Below are 18,358 nucleotides of genomic sequence, written 5' to 3' on the forward strand. Positions count from 1 at the left end.
TATTCCTGAAAAAGAAGGTTTAATGAGGAGTTGCATATGAAATAAAAATAAATGCATAAAATCATTTATATCGCATTCTCTGGACAAAGAGTAAAGTCAAATTAGTACATTCAGACAATATTCAAAAAGCCCTTATTGTAGATAAACTGAATGCATGCTGCAACATTTTCTAAAGCGTGAGTCCCACAATTAAAATCAGAAATTATAAGGACTTTAGCTGCATTTAATGCTTTCAATTTTTGTTTAGAATATTCAATGTTTGATTTAATATCTATCTGGTTTTGAAAGGCAAAATGGTAAAATATTGACTTTTATCTAAAGGCATTCATTCTCCGTAGGAAACTGTAAAAATATTGTTATTTAAACATAACGAAATAGGTTTACACAGCTGTACTTATTAGAATCATCCTCTATTTTCAAAATATCTGTTATTACAAAATTGTAAAAATATTCGCAACTTTCATTTATATAGCACTTGATATTCGCTACAATCTTTATATGTCAGTATTAACTGTAAATTATTTACATTAAAAAAACTTATGTCCCTCATCACTAACCATGTAGGAACTGTAAAATGTCACCATAACACTAGGAAAAATGATTTACATGTTAACTATAACATTTCAACTACAAATACCACTAGTTTAGGCAGTGGATATTCCTGGGGAATTCCAACCAGTGGTATCAGAGAAGTAGCACAGATCAAGGATTTTGACAAATAAAGGGTCATGACATCGTTGAAAATAGTTTATTCAGAACATGAGGAAAATATGCCCAAATACGTTTTATATCATTCCAGAGGTTTTGTGAAATTCAGCCTATATATATACAGAAAATAGTATAAACACCGTACAATACGACAAATCAAGGGCCAAACCTCACTGTAATTGAGCATATCGGTGATGTATGTAACTAGGTTTGGCACTAACACCTGCATTTTTTTGGTATAAATCTGTCCAATTGTGTAAGAGAAATTGCCAAAATATCACACAGTTTTACAATCAGAGGTCATAACTCTACTAAATCTAAAAAAGAAACCTAAATGAGGATGCCAATGATATGCATAATAAAACTTTGTAGTGATTATTTTCGGAAGTATTTGTATAAATACTCCCTATTATATAAGCGAAGTGACTGAAACTTCATAAAATTTAATGAAATAAGGTCCATAGCTCCGCTACACCGAAACGAAATATGCCCATAATACGCAAAACTAGGCTTGGCTATGGTCACTTTTGTGAGCTTGGTATCATTCCTCTTAAGTATCGAAGCAAATGCCCGGGAAAGGTAAAATACAAGAAATCAAATGGCATAACTCAAGTAAAAATCACTTAACTAAAACAATATGCTTGAAGTCTGGCGCTGATTAACCCTGAAGTTTTTAGTGGAAAGCCACAAAATGATGTAAGAGAAGTGGCCAAAACATCATAATGAATCAAGCCTTAACCCAGCAAACCGGAGCAATAATCATTTGTGTCATGTTTGGTCTAAATCTATCTAGTGTTTTTGGAGGAGGTGCTTGGACAAACTTTGTATCAGAAAGACGGATGGATGGCACTAAAACAATCATGTGGGAGACATAATAAACTATACTCGCTTACAGACAGTACATACATATATACAACGGAAAGAATACTTGAATTATAAAAAGTACAAATGTACCACACAGGCTCAACTGCCAGTGGCAAATCTCTGAGAAGATTACGGGTTACTTATTTGAATGCAAGCCGCTGATAGATATACATTATACATCACCTGGTAGATTATTGATTACTGGAGGCGCGTTCGGTATGAGATTAACTGTTATATTCTCACTGACACTGTCCAGTCTATCATCACAGACAACTGTTATTGTATAATCTCGTTGACTAAAATAATTGAATTGTCCCAGCGAGGCACTGACCTGCGACCGTGCATATAGCCCATATTCTGAAATGGAAATTGCATTGAATTTTAGGTATATTTCGATCTCTTTAGATTGTTCAGCACGACATTTAATTTGTGTTATGAACTGTTTACTTTTTCAGCTTGAACATCTCGGCTTTGGAGGTTCCAGTAGTCCGGCTTTAATAGCTATAGGTGTTGTTTTTTTTCATCACCAATAGGTTATATTGCCAGCTTTCCAACTTTTACTTTTGGCAGCTTCTTTAGTATGCGGGTTTCGTAACCTCAGATTCTAAAGTTCTGCTCACTGTATTCTCCTTTATGGAGAACCCATTAACTTAACTTGAATACATACGCTGCTTTTAATGGAAATGTACTTTGTGTATAATTGAAGGTTCCAAGTACCCCACCGTATAAAAGAACTTGAGGGTGCCTCTATATTTTTATCCCGATACTTGTTACATGTGTAAATATTGAGTTCTGTTTAACCCGGAGCTAGAGAGCGGGAACGCTAGCTTGCCGATGAACAGCCTCAGTAAACCCGAGCCTGCAACATATCTTTTTATGTCGTGTTTGGCGACCTGTGGGTTTCCACTTTATCTAATGTTATAAAATTCAAAAGAGAGTGCTACTGCATCCAGCCTGACTGCTACCAATGTACACGTATTGCTGTATACTGTGTTCAAAAGTTGAATTTTTGATATGTACACACCTTTTGGTCAGAACCAAATTCTAGATATATATCCAAAGCAAACAGTTCCAAACATCATGTCACTGTACGTCATATGCTACATGTTGACAACACACGATTAGGTAAACTTTTTCATTACCTTTTTTATTACCTTGGGTTGGAAGAATGAGTCATCGGGGGGGGGGGGGGGGGGGTTAGATACTACAAAAAAAAATAAAAAAGAAAAGCAAGAAAAAAATAAAAAGGACTGAGATTTTTAGGGGGCGCGTGGGGTTGTGGGGAGAGAACGGGTTAAATTCCACTTAAAGCCCCAAAACACACATTCGGACGCACGGCTTGAAAAGTGTACAGGTGCAAATCGAAGTCACTCGCCTTCCCGATCCACACACACTCAAAAAATAGAATATCGGCGGGAGGGGCACAAAAATGAAAACATCGATTTGGAATGATCCTGCCAGCGCAAAATAATGCGCAAAACAGTCTGCTATATCTTTCCACTACATTTTCTGCTCGGCGAGACGACTTTGTGATGTATGATGCGGCTGCGTTTGCTGTGCTCAGTACTTCCGGTAAATCCACTCTATCGATTTTTATGTCATAAATAAAATTTACTTCAGAGAGAGTCGATAATGTTGCAAGATAAATGGAATAATTTAATGATATAGAGTGTAGCCAAGGTGACCGTCGCTGTTGGTGGACAAAGCAAGAATAATAAATAGTATGTTACGGTTCGAAACCGGCCTTAAGGCTTATCCGATTTAATGATACTTGAAATGTTATTAGCAGCTTATTTTCAACTAGCAATGTTAACACGATGTTTCTGTATAAATAACCTGATGCACGACGTTTGTTTGTTTGTTTTGGGTTTAACGCCGTTTTCAACAGTATGTCAGCCATATAATGGCGGGCAATTAATCTGACAAGTGTTCCTGGATTCTGTACTAGTATAAACCTGTTGTCCGCAAGTAACTGCCAACTTCTCCACATGAATTATCAGAGGTGGAGGACGAATGATTTCAGACACAATGTCTTTTATCAAATCGTCACGGAGAACATACGTCCAGCCCGGGAATCGAACTCGCGACCCCGCGATCCGTAGACCTACGCTCTCCCTACTGAGCTAAGCGGGCGGGCTTTGGTGTACGACGTACTGATAAATGAACATATTGTCTTTTTTAACTCTAGGTGTCTCTCTCAGACTGATACATATTCATAACTACTCGTAGAATTTGCAGGTGCAGTTGCTGGAAATGTTGGAGTTAACGATGCTTCATATTTGAGTAAGTTTGGTTTAACAGATTTCCTAAGGTTGCACACAGATTCGAGTGGACAGACGACGATAGGTTGATGAACTGCTGTCTAGGTTACTACGCAGTGCAGGTGATTTTTTATTTGGACAATTGCAACCAGCTTAACAAGCGTTTCAGAGTATTTCGTACAGCGAAGACTTTTGGTGAACAGTTTAGTCTAATCAACAGAAACATTAGACAGTAGAGGAATATGCTTTAGATCTTAAAAGATTGTACGACAGTGCTTATTCCGACAGAGATCCAACAACACGGTGTGAAGATCTACTTCGACGATTTCTTGATGGGTTGTATGATGATACAGCTAGATTTAAGGTAGAATTTGTCAAGGAGCCCACAGATACTTATGAAGCAGTTTTTCAGGTTGTCGCATTCCAAGAAACTATAAAAAGTCATTTATGGTAAATTCAAATGTCGATAGGGACATAAAGAGATTTGCTAGACAAGTAAGATGTATTACAGAAGCGAGTGGCTGTGTCAGATGCCGAAGATAATCTTGTAAGGTGAGTACAAAACAGGTCAATGCAGCAAAAACACTTGGGTCAAAAGAAACATTAAAGAAAAGAAAAATTGAAGATCAGTGGGCAGCCAAATAAGGGCGACACTCAGAATTCACTTGAGAGAACGAAGGAGAGAGAGACTTTGTGTGAGAGACTTATAAAGATTTACGAAATTAACATGGAAAACTCTTACTGGAAAAAGGGCACTAGATGCTACCATTGTTGAGCATGATAAATGGGAATGCCCAGCCAAACATTAAATGAAGACCAACAGCTGAATGAAGAAATGCACAAGAGAAATGGCACATTTCAGACCTATGGATAATAGTCAGAGAACTCCTACGCAAGCACATTCGTTAAACTTTTAGAGGTCGGCTCTGTTGTCCATTATGAAGGTAAAAGTCAAGAAATATTAAAGGGAAAAAGAAGCTTCCGCGCAGTGTTAGTGCCTACATAGAATCTACTGCACAATATATAAACTTATATTTTACTGTTCATACAGGTGCTTCAAAGACAGTTCTTAGCAAGAAGATATATGATAAAATTCCAAAACAGGTAAGATCTTTTCTGAGAAAACCTTCAACTTTATCAGATGCATGTAGTAATATACTAAAAGAATATGGCAAAGCTTTATTTGAAATTAAGCTAAGGCCTCTGGGGATTATAAGAGACATCATTGTTGCTGAAACTGATGATGAAGACCTACTTGAAGCAGATGTGTATGTAAATGGTCCTAGCAACTTACTTTATGCAAGGGAATTTTGAAGTTTTATGGGGGCTTGGGCAGTGTTGCATTTTTCATTACTGCTCATGAACAGACTTAGTCAAACTGAGTCTGCAATTTTCACTGTTTGCATTGTTCTTGGGGCTTCCGATGAATCTACTTTCCAGATTATATTAATGGAAATGAAATACCAATTTTGCAAATAAGCAAATATAACAGGGTAAGAAAGGTGACAGCTGCTTATTATTATGTAGTAAAATTGAGCAAGTGAAGGATATTTTTGTAGAGATGTTACCTGAAGAAGACAGTGCAAAGAATGTACTAATCGAACCAGATTCCAGGCTTTACTCAAAGGTATTTTCTTGTTATGGTAAGTACTATTGTCGACATAAACAGCAGTACTACTCAGGAGAGACGTATAATGAAAACTGTTTCAAAAGCAGTGTCTATAATTCAAGACAGAGGTATTATACGTCGAAGGGTTATGTTTATCTGAAGACTATTATGCCTGAAGAGAGTCCTTCAGACAACTTCGGTGATATTCGGTGGATTCAGTATGAGAAAAATTGTCATGATGTATCACTTAAAAAACAATGCTCAAGACGGAAAGGCTCTACCTATTATTTGAAAAGTCTCTTTTATGATGCTGACAGAAAATGATCACCAGCTGTGAAAGCAAAATAATAAACTTGCTCTTAAGTCATGAAAAGGCAATTTCTAAAGATGAAAATGACCTTGGTCGCACTGATTTGGTAAAGCATGGAATTGATACGGTGGAGGAGAGTTTGAATACCTATCAGAGTGCCTTATAGAAGAATTCAAATTGCATTTGCTGATGAAGAGCGCAAGATCCTAGAGAAAATGGAGAAAAAGGGCTTTGTTCAGAAAAGATGATAAGTAAGGGTATAAGAGCTCTAAGAGCCATTGGGCCAGTCCGCTGTGTCTTGGATTTAAATTTTGGATTTACAGATCAGCTCACGCGGAAAACCCATTCTATGTGATCCTCAGAGGATGGCCAAAACGAGTACGAAGTCTGACACCAAGGATTTATGCGAAGTCACTTGAAAGAAATCCAAGGTGTGACTCGACATGAAATCAAATTAGCGGAATACACACCTGTGTTGGTTTCTTTTTTTTCCCGAGTCACTTGACGGAATTCCTTAGAGTGACTCCGAGACGAATAAATAAGTACTCAGAAAGGACGTATAATGAATCCTTTTGCGAAAGCAGTGTCTACAAATCAAAACAGAGGTATGGTACGTCGAAGGGTTATGTTTATCTGAAGACTATTATGACTAAAGGGAGTCCTTCAGACAACTTTGGTGATATTCGGTGGATTCAGTATGAGAAAAAATGTCATGATGTATCATTTAAAATCAAAATTCAAGACAGAAAGGCTCTACCTACCATTTGAAAAGTTTTTTTGATGATACTGGCAGAAAATGATCACCAGCTGATAAGCAAGAACAATAGACTTGCTCTTAAATAATGAAAAGGCTTTTTCTAAAGATGAAAATGACATTGGTCGCACTGATTTGGTAAAACATGAAATTGATACAGTGGGGAGGGGGGTTAAATACCTATCAGAGTGACTTATAGAAAAATTCCAATTGCATTTGCTAATGAAGAGCGCAAGATCCTAGAGAAAATAGAGAAAAAGGACATTATTCAGAAAAGATAATAAGTAAGGGTATAAAAGCTCTAAGAGCCCTTGGGCCGATCTACTGTGTCTTGGATTTAAATTTTGATTTACAGATCAGCTTACGCGGAAACCCCTTTCTACTCGATCCTCGGAGGATTGCGAAAACGAGTACGAAGTCTGACATCAAGGATTTATGCGAAGTCACTCAAAGGAATTCCAAGGTGTGACTTGACATGAAATGCAATTAGCGGAATACATACCTGTATTGGTTTCTTTTTTCCCCCGAGTCACTTGACGGAATTCCTTATAGTGAATCCGAGACGAATAAATAAGTACTCAGAAGGGACGTATAATGAAAACTTTTGCGAAAGCAGTGTCTACAAATCAAATCAGAGGTATGGTACGTCGAAGGGTTATGTTTATCTGAAGACTATTATGCCTGAAGGGAGTCCTTCAGGCAACTTTGGTCTATTCGGTGGATTCGGTATGAGAAAAAATGTCATGATGTATCATTTAAAAACAAAGTTCAAGACGGAAGTCATGAAAAGGCTTTTTCTAAAGATGAAAATGACCTTGGTCGCACTGATTTGGTAAAACATAAAATTGATACGGTGGGGGAGGGTTTAAATACCCATCAGAGTGCCTTATAGAAGAATTCCAATGCATTTGCTGATGAAGAGCGCAAGATCCTGGAGAAAATGGAGAAAAAGGGCAATATTCAGAAAAGATGATAAGTAAGGATAGAATAGCTCTAAGATTCCTTGGGCCAATCCGCTGTGTCTTGGATTTGGATTTTGGGTTTACAGATCAGCATACGCGGAACCCATTCTACTCACTTTTTTTTCGAGTCACTTGACGGAATTCCTTATAGTGACTCCGAGACGAATAAATAATTATCTATAAAAAATAAATTAGGCCTTCGAGGACAGATTTCAAATTACATGTAACAAGATAGTTATACTTTTGTAGTGATACGCCAAAGAATTAACAACAAAGTAATTTATGAATAATTATAGTAGTATCTCTCTTTTTCACATTAAAATAAATCAGCCTTTTTCCGTTCACTTATGACATTTTATGACTTTCTGAGTGGATACGGAAGCAATTATATTCCCTCCAAATGAATAAATAAAAGACCATTTTCATTATAAAAATCAAACACTTCTCCTTTTAATTTTCAACAAAAGATCCATATTTTTAACGGCCATTATTTCAAAGTCTTTCTAGTTTTATATAGCTCTTTATTTAGTTCAATTTACATAAAACTGTTTCTGATTTTACTCTGTCCGAAACTATTTCAATATGATATTTAACAAATCACAATTCTCTAACGCCATTTATTTAAAAGTTTGTTTACTTTTATATAATTTTTAAATTATGACCATTTTACATAATTCATTTCTTATTTAATCAGAATAGTAAGAAGGTATTTCAGTATCATACTTAACAACTTAGCGGTTGTTATTTAAATTTTTACCAGTTATAAATTATGCTTAATCTAGTTCATTTTTTACATAACTGTATTTCTTAATACTTTCACAAAGTAAGAAATTATTTTCAGTTTCAAAATTCTATAAATCATTTTTCTTAACGGTGGTCATTTGAAAGTTTATTTAATTTTATATGATTAATAACTTAATCCATTTTACATAAATGTAATCTAATTCGTATCATCAGAGACATTTGAATATCAAAATTCACAAAATTTATAAACAGTAAAAAGAACAAGCTATTTATATGAAAATCCATCAAGGTAAGGGAAAACTGCCTCGGAGTTTCGTGAAATCATCTCGCGTCACTCGAAATGACAGACCTTTTGTTTATTACAGACTCGGAGTCACACGGAGTGGCAATAAAATACCGGAAATCATTATAGTGCTACCTGTATAATTTCGACTTTGAGTGCCGTCGAAATTCCGCTTAAGTAATAGATTTATAATAATCGGCACCCCGAGTCAGATTAAGGCAGTAATCGGAGGAATTTCTCGCTATGCAAGACTTTTCCTTCATTGAAAAACGATTTGTGAATAATAATCTAGAAACGAAAATATATAATAAAAGGGAAGATTTTAATTTTTAAAATTGTCAACTTCCCCCACCTCGATGGAAATGTCTCTCGATCAGCATAATAGGGTGTCTATGTTTCACAACTTATTCGTTTTGCAAGAGCTTGCTCAACGATAGGGGATTTTAATAATTGAAATCTAAATATCAACAAGAAATTAGTACATCAGGGTTACCGTTATCATAAGCTACGGAAAGCTTTCAGTAAATTTTACTACAGATCGTCCAAAATGTAAGAAAAATACAATACTAACCTAAAAACACTTTAAAAACTGGACTTACACACCCGTAATGCTATGGAGATGATGTTCATAAAATTCGGAAAATCAAACAAAGTCCTTATTTAAGTCAAATATTTGTGTTAAATGTGATAAAAGTTTATCAAAAGAGGATACGTGGCGAAAATCGGGATGCACAGTGCATGTTTAGTGACTGATCCCTGTACAGTTAATTGCTACGCTTTCCTATTTGATGGTGCAATGACTAATTAAGTGCAAGACTCCATGATGCTTTTCTCCTATATCCTACATTCAACGGACGGAGGGAGTTGAATTTTGTCTTGCAACTTTCTTAGTCGTGCCCTTAAAAGCAAGGTTCTTGATACTCTGGCTCCAGACAAGTTGTTGAGTACATTGGTGTAATTTTACCTTAGATTAAATTTATGTTTTACTTAAAGACCTGCTCCAGTCCTACCTTTTAACCTAAATTGTCACTGAAAAAGCATGAAAATCCTGACTATGAACAGTGACGCCTGTCAAAATAGAGTATTTTATATAAATTCTATATAGAATACCTGTGGTTTTGCGTGCTAAAGTGTGGCGCGTGGCCGTTAACTGTTACCTATTGTAATCATGGATTGCATACACACAATAGAATTTGAATAGCCGCGGAGCAGGGCTTTAATTAATCAGGTATGTTTTCGTTTATGTTAGAGCTTTTTTCTGCGGGGATTTTATTCATATTGTGTTGTTTAACTTGTTGAAAATAAGATAAGTGCGAGGTTGGCATGCCCTAAGTACGTTTAACCCCCCCCCCCCCCCCCTCCCCCAGTTTCCTTTTTATACGTAACTGAACGCTCCAAGGCAGTGCCCCTGTTGTCAACTGGTTTTCTGTCTGTCTTGTATTTTCTGTTGCGTTTGTTGTCTTGTTTGTAGTTAGCGTTTTTTCTGTTCTTTTTTCTTCTTCATTCTCATTGCTCCCCCTGGCGCCCCCTCATTTCCCCTTGCATTTGCGCTCCCACGTATTTTAGCGTCCCTTCTCCCTTTACTACGAGTTGGCTTTCGTGCCCCCACCCCCTTTATTTTGGCTGCCGAGGTACTGGGACGGTTCACGATTGTTCTTTTTCCTGCTTGTAGGTGTGTATCTGTTGGCTTGTGTGTCAAAAGCGGTGCCCTACAGAGTTCTTGTATCTTGCATGCCTGTTTTTCTATATTAGTTAGTTGGATTATGTTGTGTGTTATCTTTGGTACGTATATGCCTGCGCTTTTGTTGTTTACGCTGTAGTGTTTATGTGATCAAGGATTATGACACTCCCTTTGTATATTCAGTCTTGCTCTACTTTCCCCTTCACCCTCCTCCCCATCACCTTTCTATCCCTTACTACTTCCTCCCCCTCTATCTTTATTTGGCATAAATTTATATGCACTTGTTAGATTTTTGAAGAAACCCGTATGTAAATTTTTCCGTTACAGCTTGCTTTTGTTGTGGGCCTATTTTGCAAATGCGTGGCTGTGTTTGTAGTGCTCAGTGCTTCCGAGAAATTTAACCTTACCTATTATATTTTGTGTTAAGGAAGGACGGAAGCGTAAGACCATATATAGATTATCGCGCTTTTAATAAAGTGACTAAAGCAGTTATCCAATCCCAAAGACTAGAGATTGCCGTAGCCGGAGCAAAATTATTTTCTACTTTTGACATTACATCTGCTCGGCATGGGGTCCTGATACAGACGCCGTATCAAAAACTACTCATAGATGATGAAACCACTGATTGAATTGACGAAGAAAGTAAAAAGTTTGACTGAACAAAAGAGTGTGAGGACATTTTTCAGAATTTGAAGTGTGCGTAGACAGTTATACAACTCAAAGGAATGTCATTCATTAATTTAGGCAGTGTTATAAATAGCAAACATGACCAATAGGTACTGTAGTAATTATGCACTTTTGTAGTAATTCGATCGTTTATACACTTAGAACTCTAGAGATATACAGGCAAATAAACAATTGATATTTAGCAATCACTAACATAGTTAATTTAAGTACATTTGGAGTACTTTAGAGTTTGAATCATAAATAAACTGTGTATGGAGAATTGATCATTTAGCGCGTAAATAGCGAAGGATTGTCATTCATAAACTAAATTTATGTTGGCAGATGCGATACCAAGGATATTTCCGAGAATATCTGAAAAAAGTAACAGTAATATGGATTAATTCCTTGATAGGTGAGACAATTTACATATGTCAGTTGCAGTATTCATGTGTTGGAGTTATGTTTAAATAGTGTTTTTTTGAAGAAGCTATTTAGTGTATAATTTGCTACGTAGGAATAATTGACATATGTTCAAAGTGGAGGCATTGGGATTATCTTTTAAAATGTTTCATGATAACATCAACAATTTAACAAGATTTCTCTATTCAAGAACGTTATTAGATCAGAGTAGTGATTTAAGCGTAATGTCGCGTGTATGATTTAACGGTAAACTTTGCAGAAACTGTTCCCTTTTTGCTGGAAAACAATACAGTGTAATAGATAGTGTTGTTCAGTACCAACTTGGTCAGCAGGGCACAGTGTGCATTTCCTTTCATGAAAATGGGTACCGTCGTAGCGCCCAACTTCTGTAGGGACTTTGTGATTTGCCGTTCTGAATTGGGACAGTGTAAGTGATTTTTGGTTATGTAGAATTCGAAAGTATTCTTCAAATTTAGAATCTTCCTTAAAACTTTGGTAACTGAGACCTTTGTTCGACTGACAAAGCTGCGCATTCCTTATCTGTTTATACTAGTCAATTAATGTTTGTTTTATCTGTTTATTGATAAAACGGAACTAATTTGTGATTGATTCTGCCAAGATCCGGCCGCCTGACAGAATTTAAAAGTTCTTTTATTTTAGTGATCCATCTTTTATTTTAGTTATCCACTTGAATTCATAGTTAGGCTCTAAGATATTGTATTTTCTATATCCGAATATTTCTGACCCTTACGTTAAAATTGGTAAAACGTTATGGTCAAATAGTTTGATAATCAGGTGTATGGGTAAATCTGAATTATTTGACTTAGTAAGGAATAGATACATTGTTTTAGTTGCTTGTTGTACTACATGCTTCCTGGTTTTAAGGAAGGAACCAGAGCTAGAGAATGTAACTCCTAGATAGTGGTAATTATCTGTTATCTCGATATTCTCTTTACCTAAATGACAACTGAAATTTTCTACTTGTCAAGCTCCAAAATAACATTTTTTTTTTTTTTTTTTTTTAAGTTAACTTTTAAATGCCAGTTGGTGCAATAATCCTTAAATCATTAAAAGCATTCAAGGAATTTTGAAGGTCATTGGTTAAGCTATAGTGTTAAATTTTGTGCATCGAAAATTATTCTCCAACACTGCCACTTTTCTGTAAACATTTTTGAAGGTCGTTTAAGGAATATGATATTCCTGAAACCTGCCTGAATTTCATTTAGAATATTATTGTCCTCGAGTTATCTCGTTAGCCTATTGTTTAAAACTGAAGTGAATATTTTTCCTAAACAGCTCTAATTGTAATAGGGTGGTTATTGTTTGGGTTGTTTGTGGGCCTTTCTTTTTAAAAAATGGGAATAATTGTATCTTCGAGCCAGTTTTACATAAATAGGCAGCTAACTCTTCTTGGTACTCTTAATATGTTCGTTTCTTATATTGTCGGAGGGGCTTGGTGCTTTACCGTTATTAAGACTTTGTATATTTGAGTATTTCTGTTCCGGTAATTTGGGAATTTAATTGAATATTAGAGTTTAAAGGATACATATTTTCCTCAGACTCAAAAGTATTTTGGTCAAGAATCGCGTTTAAATTTTACATTCTTAAAATGGCCATACAATTCAGTAATATCCGGTGGGTTATTTGTTGCTATTTTAGGTTTTAGGCTGTTAAGGAACCTCCAATATTTCTTTAAATTTTTTCGCTCAAAGTTCGCAACTTACTTTGTTTATCTTTCTGAATATAGAAATCCTTTGTTCTTTTGTAAAGCTTATTAGCATCGCGCAGCCGTGTTTTATTAATATCAGTAGGGTTTAAGCGATAACTTCTTTTGGCATCATAATACTTATTCCTAGGTCTATTGCCTTTTGGACTGAACCACGATTTATTGTTATTATTCTATTATTATTATTATTATTATTATTATTATTATTATTCCTTGTGATCGTATGAAATTGATTTAACTGGAAAGGTTTCATTCGCCGCGTTTTGAAATCTCTGCTGGAGCTCTGTCGTTATGTTTTCGACACCTCGTGAGAATGAGAATAATTCTGTAATTTTGTAGTATTTCTTAATTTTCAGGATTGGTATTTTCGATAAATTCCTTCTGTAGATTACCATTCCATGGCGCTTTATTGTGTTTAACGTGTTCAGTTAGGTTTTGTTCCGGGATTGAGTTACCCTCTATATTTTATTCCCATTCAAGCGCAGTGTGGCAATCCGAAAATAGTGCGCCTGTCTTAATATCTTCAAAATGTTTTATGTATTTAAAACATTCGGCTGTAGCGATAAAATAATCTATAACGGAGCGTCCTCTGAATGTGAAATTACCTATATTTTTATCATTGAACATCCTTCCGTTTAAGATAAAAAGATTATTATTTCTGCACATTTCAATTAAACGGAACCCATGAGTGCTTGTTTTATTATCAATCTTTCTTACGGTACTGATAGATTTTCGAGCAATGTATATTTATTTAGATCAGTCTGCGTGTCTTTATCTATGTCGAACAGTTAATTTAAAAAAGGATCCGTCGGGACAAAAACTTTTAATTTCATTTTAAGTTCATAATCGCTGCCCATTTGCGTTATTTCATTTTCGAAATCAGTTAAATCATCATCGATAAAGAAACGCGAGTTTTCTGGCGGAAGATAAATGGATCCGAGAATAATATTTTCATTTGTTTTAATATAAAACCCGGTCTATAGATATCCATGAAATGTATTCGGAAATACTCTCAAGTATTGTAACAAAGGGTGCTAATTGTTAACGTCAATGATCACAATACCTCAATATTTGCACTTATACATTTGACTTGTATGTTTTGAGAAAAATACATAATCATTTATATCAACAATATCAGTTTTGTCGAGATGTGTCTCTGAAACAAAATATGTCATACGTATGTATAAATTTACAAGAATCAGGGTAATTGAGACGCTTTTTAACTCCATTAACATTGAGACACCCAGATTTAATATAATTTGTCTGAGTGTTCATGCCACAATCAACCCTACTGCTATCCTAGTGCGTTTGATCGCCAGTCTTCGTCGCAGCAGGTGGTATATCCCAGGACCTGTTAATGACGGGTTCAGGTTCAGCGTCCTTCTTATTCGTGCGTTCCTTGCGAACTGGAGCGTGATTACGCGGTCAACGATGACGAGCAGATTGCGACTGTAGTCGCCGAGGTACATGGCGGTTGCTTAATGGCCGGTTGTTCATTGATTGTGAATCTATAATTGCGAGATTGCATGGGAGGGATAATAGTAATCACTGTTTTCCAAATATCAACGCGATTGCCTTGCATTATGAGGTTCCATTTGGGGAGCATATCGGCTACAGTTTTGCCATCAAAAATGATTTTGGCAGGAAAAATAGATGCTCACGTTACTTTCAGGATAGTCTGCTCTAAGTTTCTTGTATTTAGGCCATAAGACTTTCCTAGCTTGTACAATTTCTGGGGGGTAGTCACAATTGGTATTGTAATTTGTACCCCTCAGTCTATTGGCTTTTGAAGTAACATATTTTGTATCCCTTAAGGCTAGAAAGTAAGCAAAAAAGGCCTAGAGCCTCTTTCAAATCTGCCCAGTCTATGCGCTCTAGGGATGGGTGGGCAAGAATTAAAACCTTCTTGAGGAATTTGCAAATAGTTATTTCACAATGTTCAACTTTAGATTCTTGTATCCCCGAATATTAGATTGTTTCTCCTTCTGCGTACGTCCAAATCAATAGACTCTTATTCTTACAGTGTCAAACGATCTTCTTGTACATTCACTTGTTCATAAATGTAAAATACTTTGTTTTCTAATATAAGGCATTGGTCAACTTTTTTTCTCAATATAGTGCATTTCAGAATACATGTTGGACATTTTTCACTCACAGGGAGATTTTCAAAGTTTTCAATACCCGGAGCATAATCATTGTGGTCTCTATTACCACCACTGATTATTCTGTGGCGCTTTTTTATAGTTTGGTCCATTCCGATATACATTGGAAAATATATCTCTAGCGCCATTTTGGGCCTAGTCAAACGCTTTAAACGACTTTTTACATTAACCGGTTGACGAATCCGTAGACGTGACTTTTAATGTTTCTGATTCATGTAAAGAAATTGCTAGTTACTTACAGAGAATACTAAACTATTGGTGCAAGATCCAGGAACATTCATTTTTTAACTGTTCGTCGTTACATAAATGAATAATGGGCTAACAGAAGGATACATAAGCTTAAACTAAGGGGAAAATAGTTTTTTCTTTGATTTACAAACGCAAAAACAAATAACTAACCATCGGTAGCTGCGCCAGTAAGGTTTGTGAAGAAAAATGATGAGTTGTTTGCAGGAGAAACTGATATTGACACGTCAGCAATTCCAGAAGTGTCGCTACATGTGAATGTTGAAAGGATAACTTCCGAAGTGATGCATTCGGGTATAGAGGTAGAACTTGAAAGACCGCTGAGTTGTGGCGGCTGTTGAAATAAAGAAGACACGATGATATTTTTTCACTAGACAGTCTAATGATGATTATACTGTCACAACCACTGTATATCACAAAGGTTTTATCTTAACAATAGCAGTTCAAAGGTTTGTTTATTAAAAAAACGGAATTGAGCTCGGATTTAGCTTTGTATTTCACATGAATGTTATTTATAGGTTATTAGCTTTGTATCGGGAAATATGCACGGGTTCTTCAGCGGAAATATTGCGCGACTTTAGGAACGCAATATTATTCCGCTGAAGAATGAGTGCATATTTCCCGATGCAAAGATAATAATCTTTTTATTACATACGCATCTACACGTCTAAATATTATGTAAATATCATAAATATGTTCAATAGCCTGAATAGGACTGACAATACTGACCTAAAAAGAAACAAATAGTGCAACAACACATACTGAATTAGGTCATGCACCCGATATGAAATTCAGGCGTCAGTGTATGGAAAAATTTGACGTTTCCGGTACCAGTGTAACTTAACGGGGAATAGAAACGAGTATGTAATGAACATGTATATGGACCGGAAGCTTTATGAACAACAGTCCTTGAATATGAATATCTAGTTGAAGTCAATAAATCTTTAGCACCATATTTCTATCACTAAAGGTGGTTCATCCCACATAAAGTAGGATATTCAACTATCATCGTAAATATTACAAGTCCGAAATGCAAAGCACAAAAAGAGAATCATTCTCTAATCATTAAAAAATTATTTTTTCACTGTGCACTTTTTATCGTTGCAATATATTATTGTGCCAGATTAACTCTCCTTTAACTGTTTAACTGGCTCTGAACAGAGAGACGGATATTCTGGTCAAATGCGTTTTAATATTGCTCGTTTGTAATGCGGGAGGTGGGTAAATACACGACCATTCTCTTTCCTTCGAAGTCCACTCGTTTTATTCTGTAAAACCACAATCATTTCGCTACTCACTTCAGAAGATATTGTTTTAACTATAAGTTGCGTGACTGATAACTTGATAATTATCATTAGCTTCTTAACTATTCTAACTTAAAGTTAGATATATTATGACTATGAAAGTTTCGGGGCGATCTTTGATATCTTGCTATATATTTGAATAAATTAATTGTGTGGTATCAATACGTGGGTTCGATCCTCGGCCGCGTCATACCAAAGACATAAAAATGGTACTAGTAGCTTCCTCGCTTGGCGCCCAGCATTAAGAGAGTAGTGCTAGGACTGGTCAGCCCGGTGTTAGTGTTATGTGACTGGGTGAGGTATCATGTCACGTGTGTACGGCGTGATATGCCAGTGAGGCAGCACTATAATGTTGGGCATTGTGCTCACTGCTACAAGTAGACACCGTCGTTTATAACACACACATCAATACAAAGATTCTATGACCGGGATCCATAAAGTTCCTTGTTATCCATTAGGCTGCTGGCAGCAAGTTATTCTGCCCCTGCGACCAACGCTTCACATCTGTGCGGGTTGATCATGGTCTATACTGTTTGCTTTTTAGTCAGTAAAGTTTCAGTGAATAACCCTTAGAATGATAAATGGCAAACTGATAAATTGTTAAGTCTGTTTATTAAATACTTTTTCTACTTACTATATTTGTAATAGTAATCACAACGGTACCCGTCACAGTTTGCTCACAGAGATCTGTAGCGGTAATACTCAAAGTTCTAGTCCCATCCTGACCAGTCAGCGAAGTCTTCACAAAAATTGATGCTTAAACACATATAATAACATGAACAAAATTAATGTTACTAAAAATGTATTCTTCTCTAATACAAACGGAACAACTACACGCGGACATTTACATAAAAATAAATACGTATCAATTGTTTTATAATTAGCAATCATGCAATTGTGTTTCATTTTTCTGGGCGGTTCTGCATATTGAGTCGCTAGTTGGTTTTATGTGTGTTCGGATTAGATTAACGAATAATAAATATGGTTCTTTATTTCATTAGTTAATAAGAAATGGACAGGAGTTGGGATGTTTAATTCTAACACGATCTGCAGAAATTGCTATATAAACGTTTAGCAAGTAACATAAGTATACATGAATTTTCGATAAAATTTACTTGTTCCATTTCACCATACGATAATAACATGAGGTACTCTACTCTGCTTCTATTTCTTGACGTTTATGTACTCATTTTTCTAGTGCTAAATGGTGATTTTATTAAACACTTTTTTCGAGACAAATAGCTCTTAACTGATAGATTATTTATCTATTTATTAGAAACTTTGAAAGCAATTTTTCACCCTGGGAAATGTTTGCTGTCTACCGTAGTGACAAGTTGCCATTCAATATTAGAGTCATCTGTTTGGCCGTGCACTGTATAGTTAATGCAGGCATTATAAATGCCAACTTCCATTACAGATAACAACTTACACTCCATGCTCACTCGAAACTCCAGTGTTTACATAGTTTAAATGTCACAATGAACTGATGTATACTTCAATGTTTGTTTGAGTGTCAGCATAAGTGACGTATAATATACTCTAAAAACTGCACACTTCATAAATAAAGTATTTACTTCTGATTTCTGTTATGTCAAACTTTAGAAGTTATTGAAAATAACATTTTCACAGTTATCACTACTTTATACTAAAAAAAGTAC

General features: G+C 35.7%; 1 protein-coding gene across 1 annotated transcript in view; it reads right to left on the reverse strand.

Annotated features, from left to right (window-relative positions):
• The window catches only part of LOC128555313 (uncharacterized), a 48,486-nt gene that overhangs the window by 13,953 nt on the left and 16,175 nt on the right, over positions 1 to 18,358 (reverse strand). The window contains exons 7-9 of the mRNA XM_053537378.1: positions 17,335 to 17,456; positions 15,550 to 15,730; positions 1,756 to 1,929 (exon numbers count right to left, since the gene is read on the reverse strand). Coding sequence (XP_053393353.1) covers positions 1,756 to 1,929; positions 15,550 to 15,730; positions 17,335 to 17,456 — 477 coding nt within the window. The remainder of the gene's footprint in view (positions 1 to 1,755; positions 1,930 to 15,549; positions 15,731 to 17,334; positions 17,457 to 18,358) is intronic.

Source organism: Mercenaria mercenaria, chromosome 2 (assembly GCF_021730395.1).
Source record: "Mercenaria mercenaria strain notata chromosome 2, MADL_Memer_1, whole genome shotgun sequence".
Taxonomy (NCBI): Eukaryota; Metazoa; Mollusca; class Bivalvia; order Venerida; family Veneridae; genus Mercenaria; species Mercenaria mercenaria.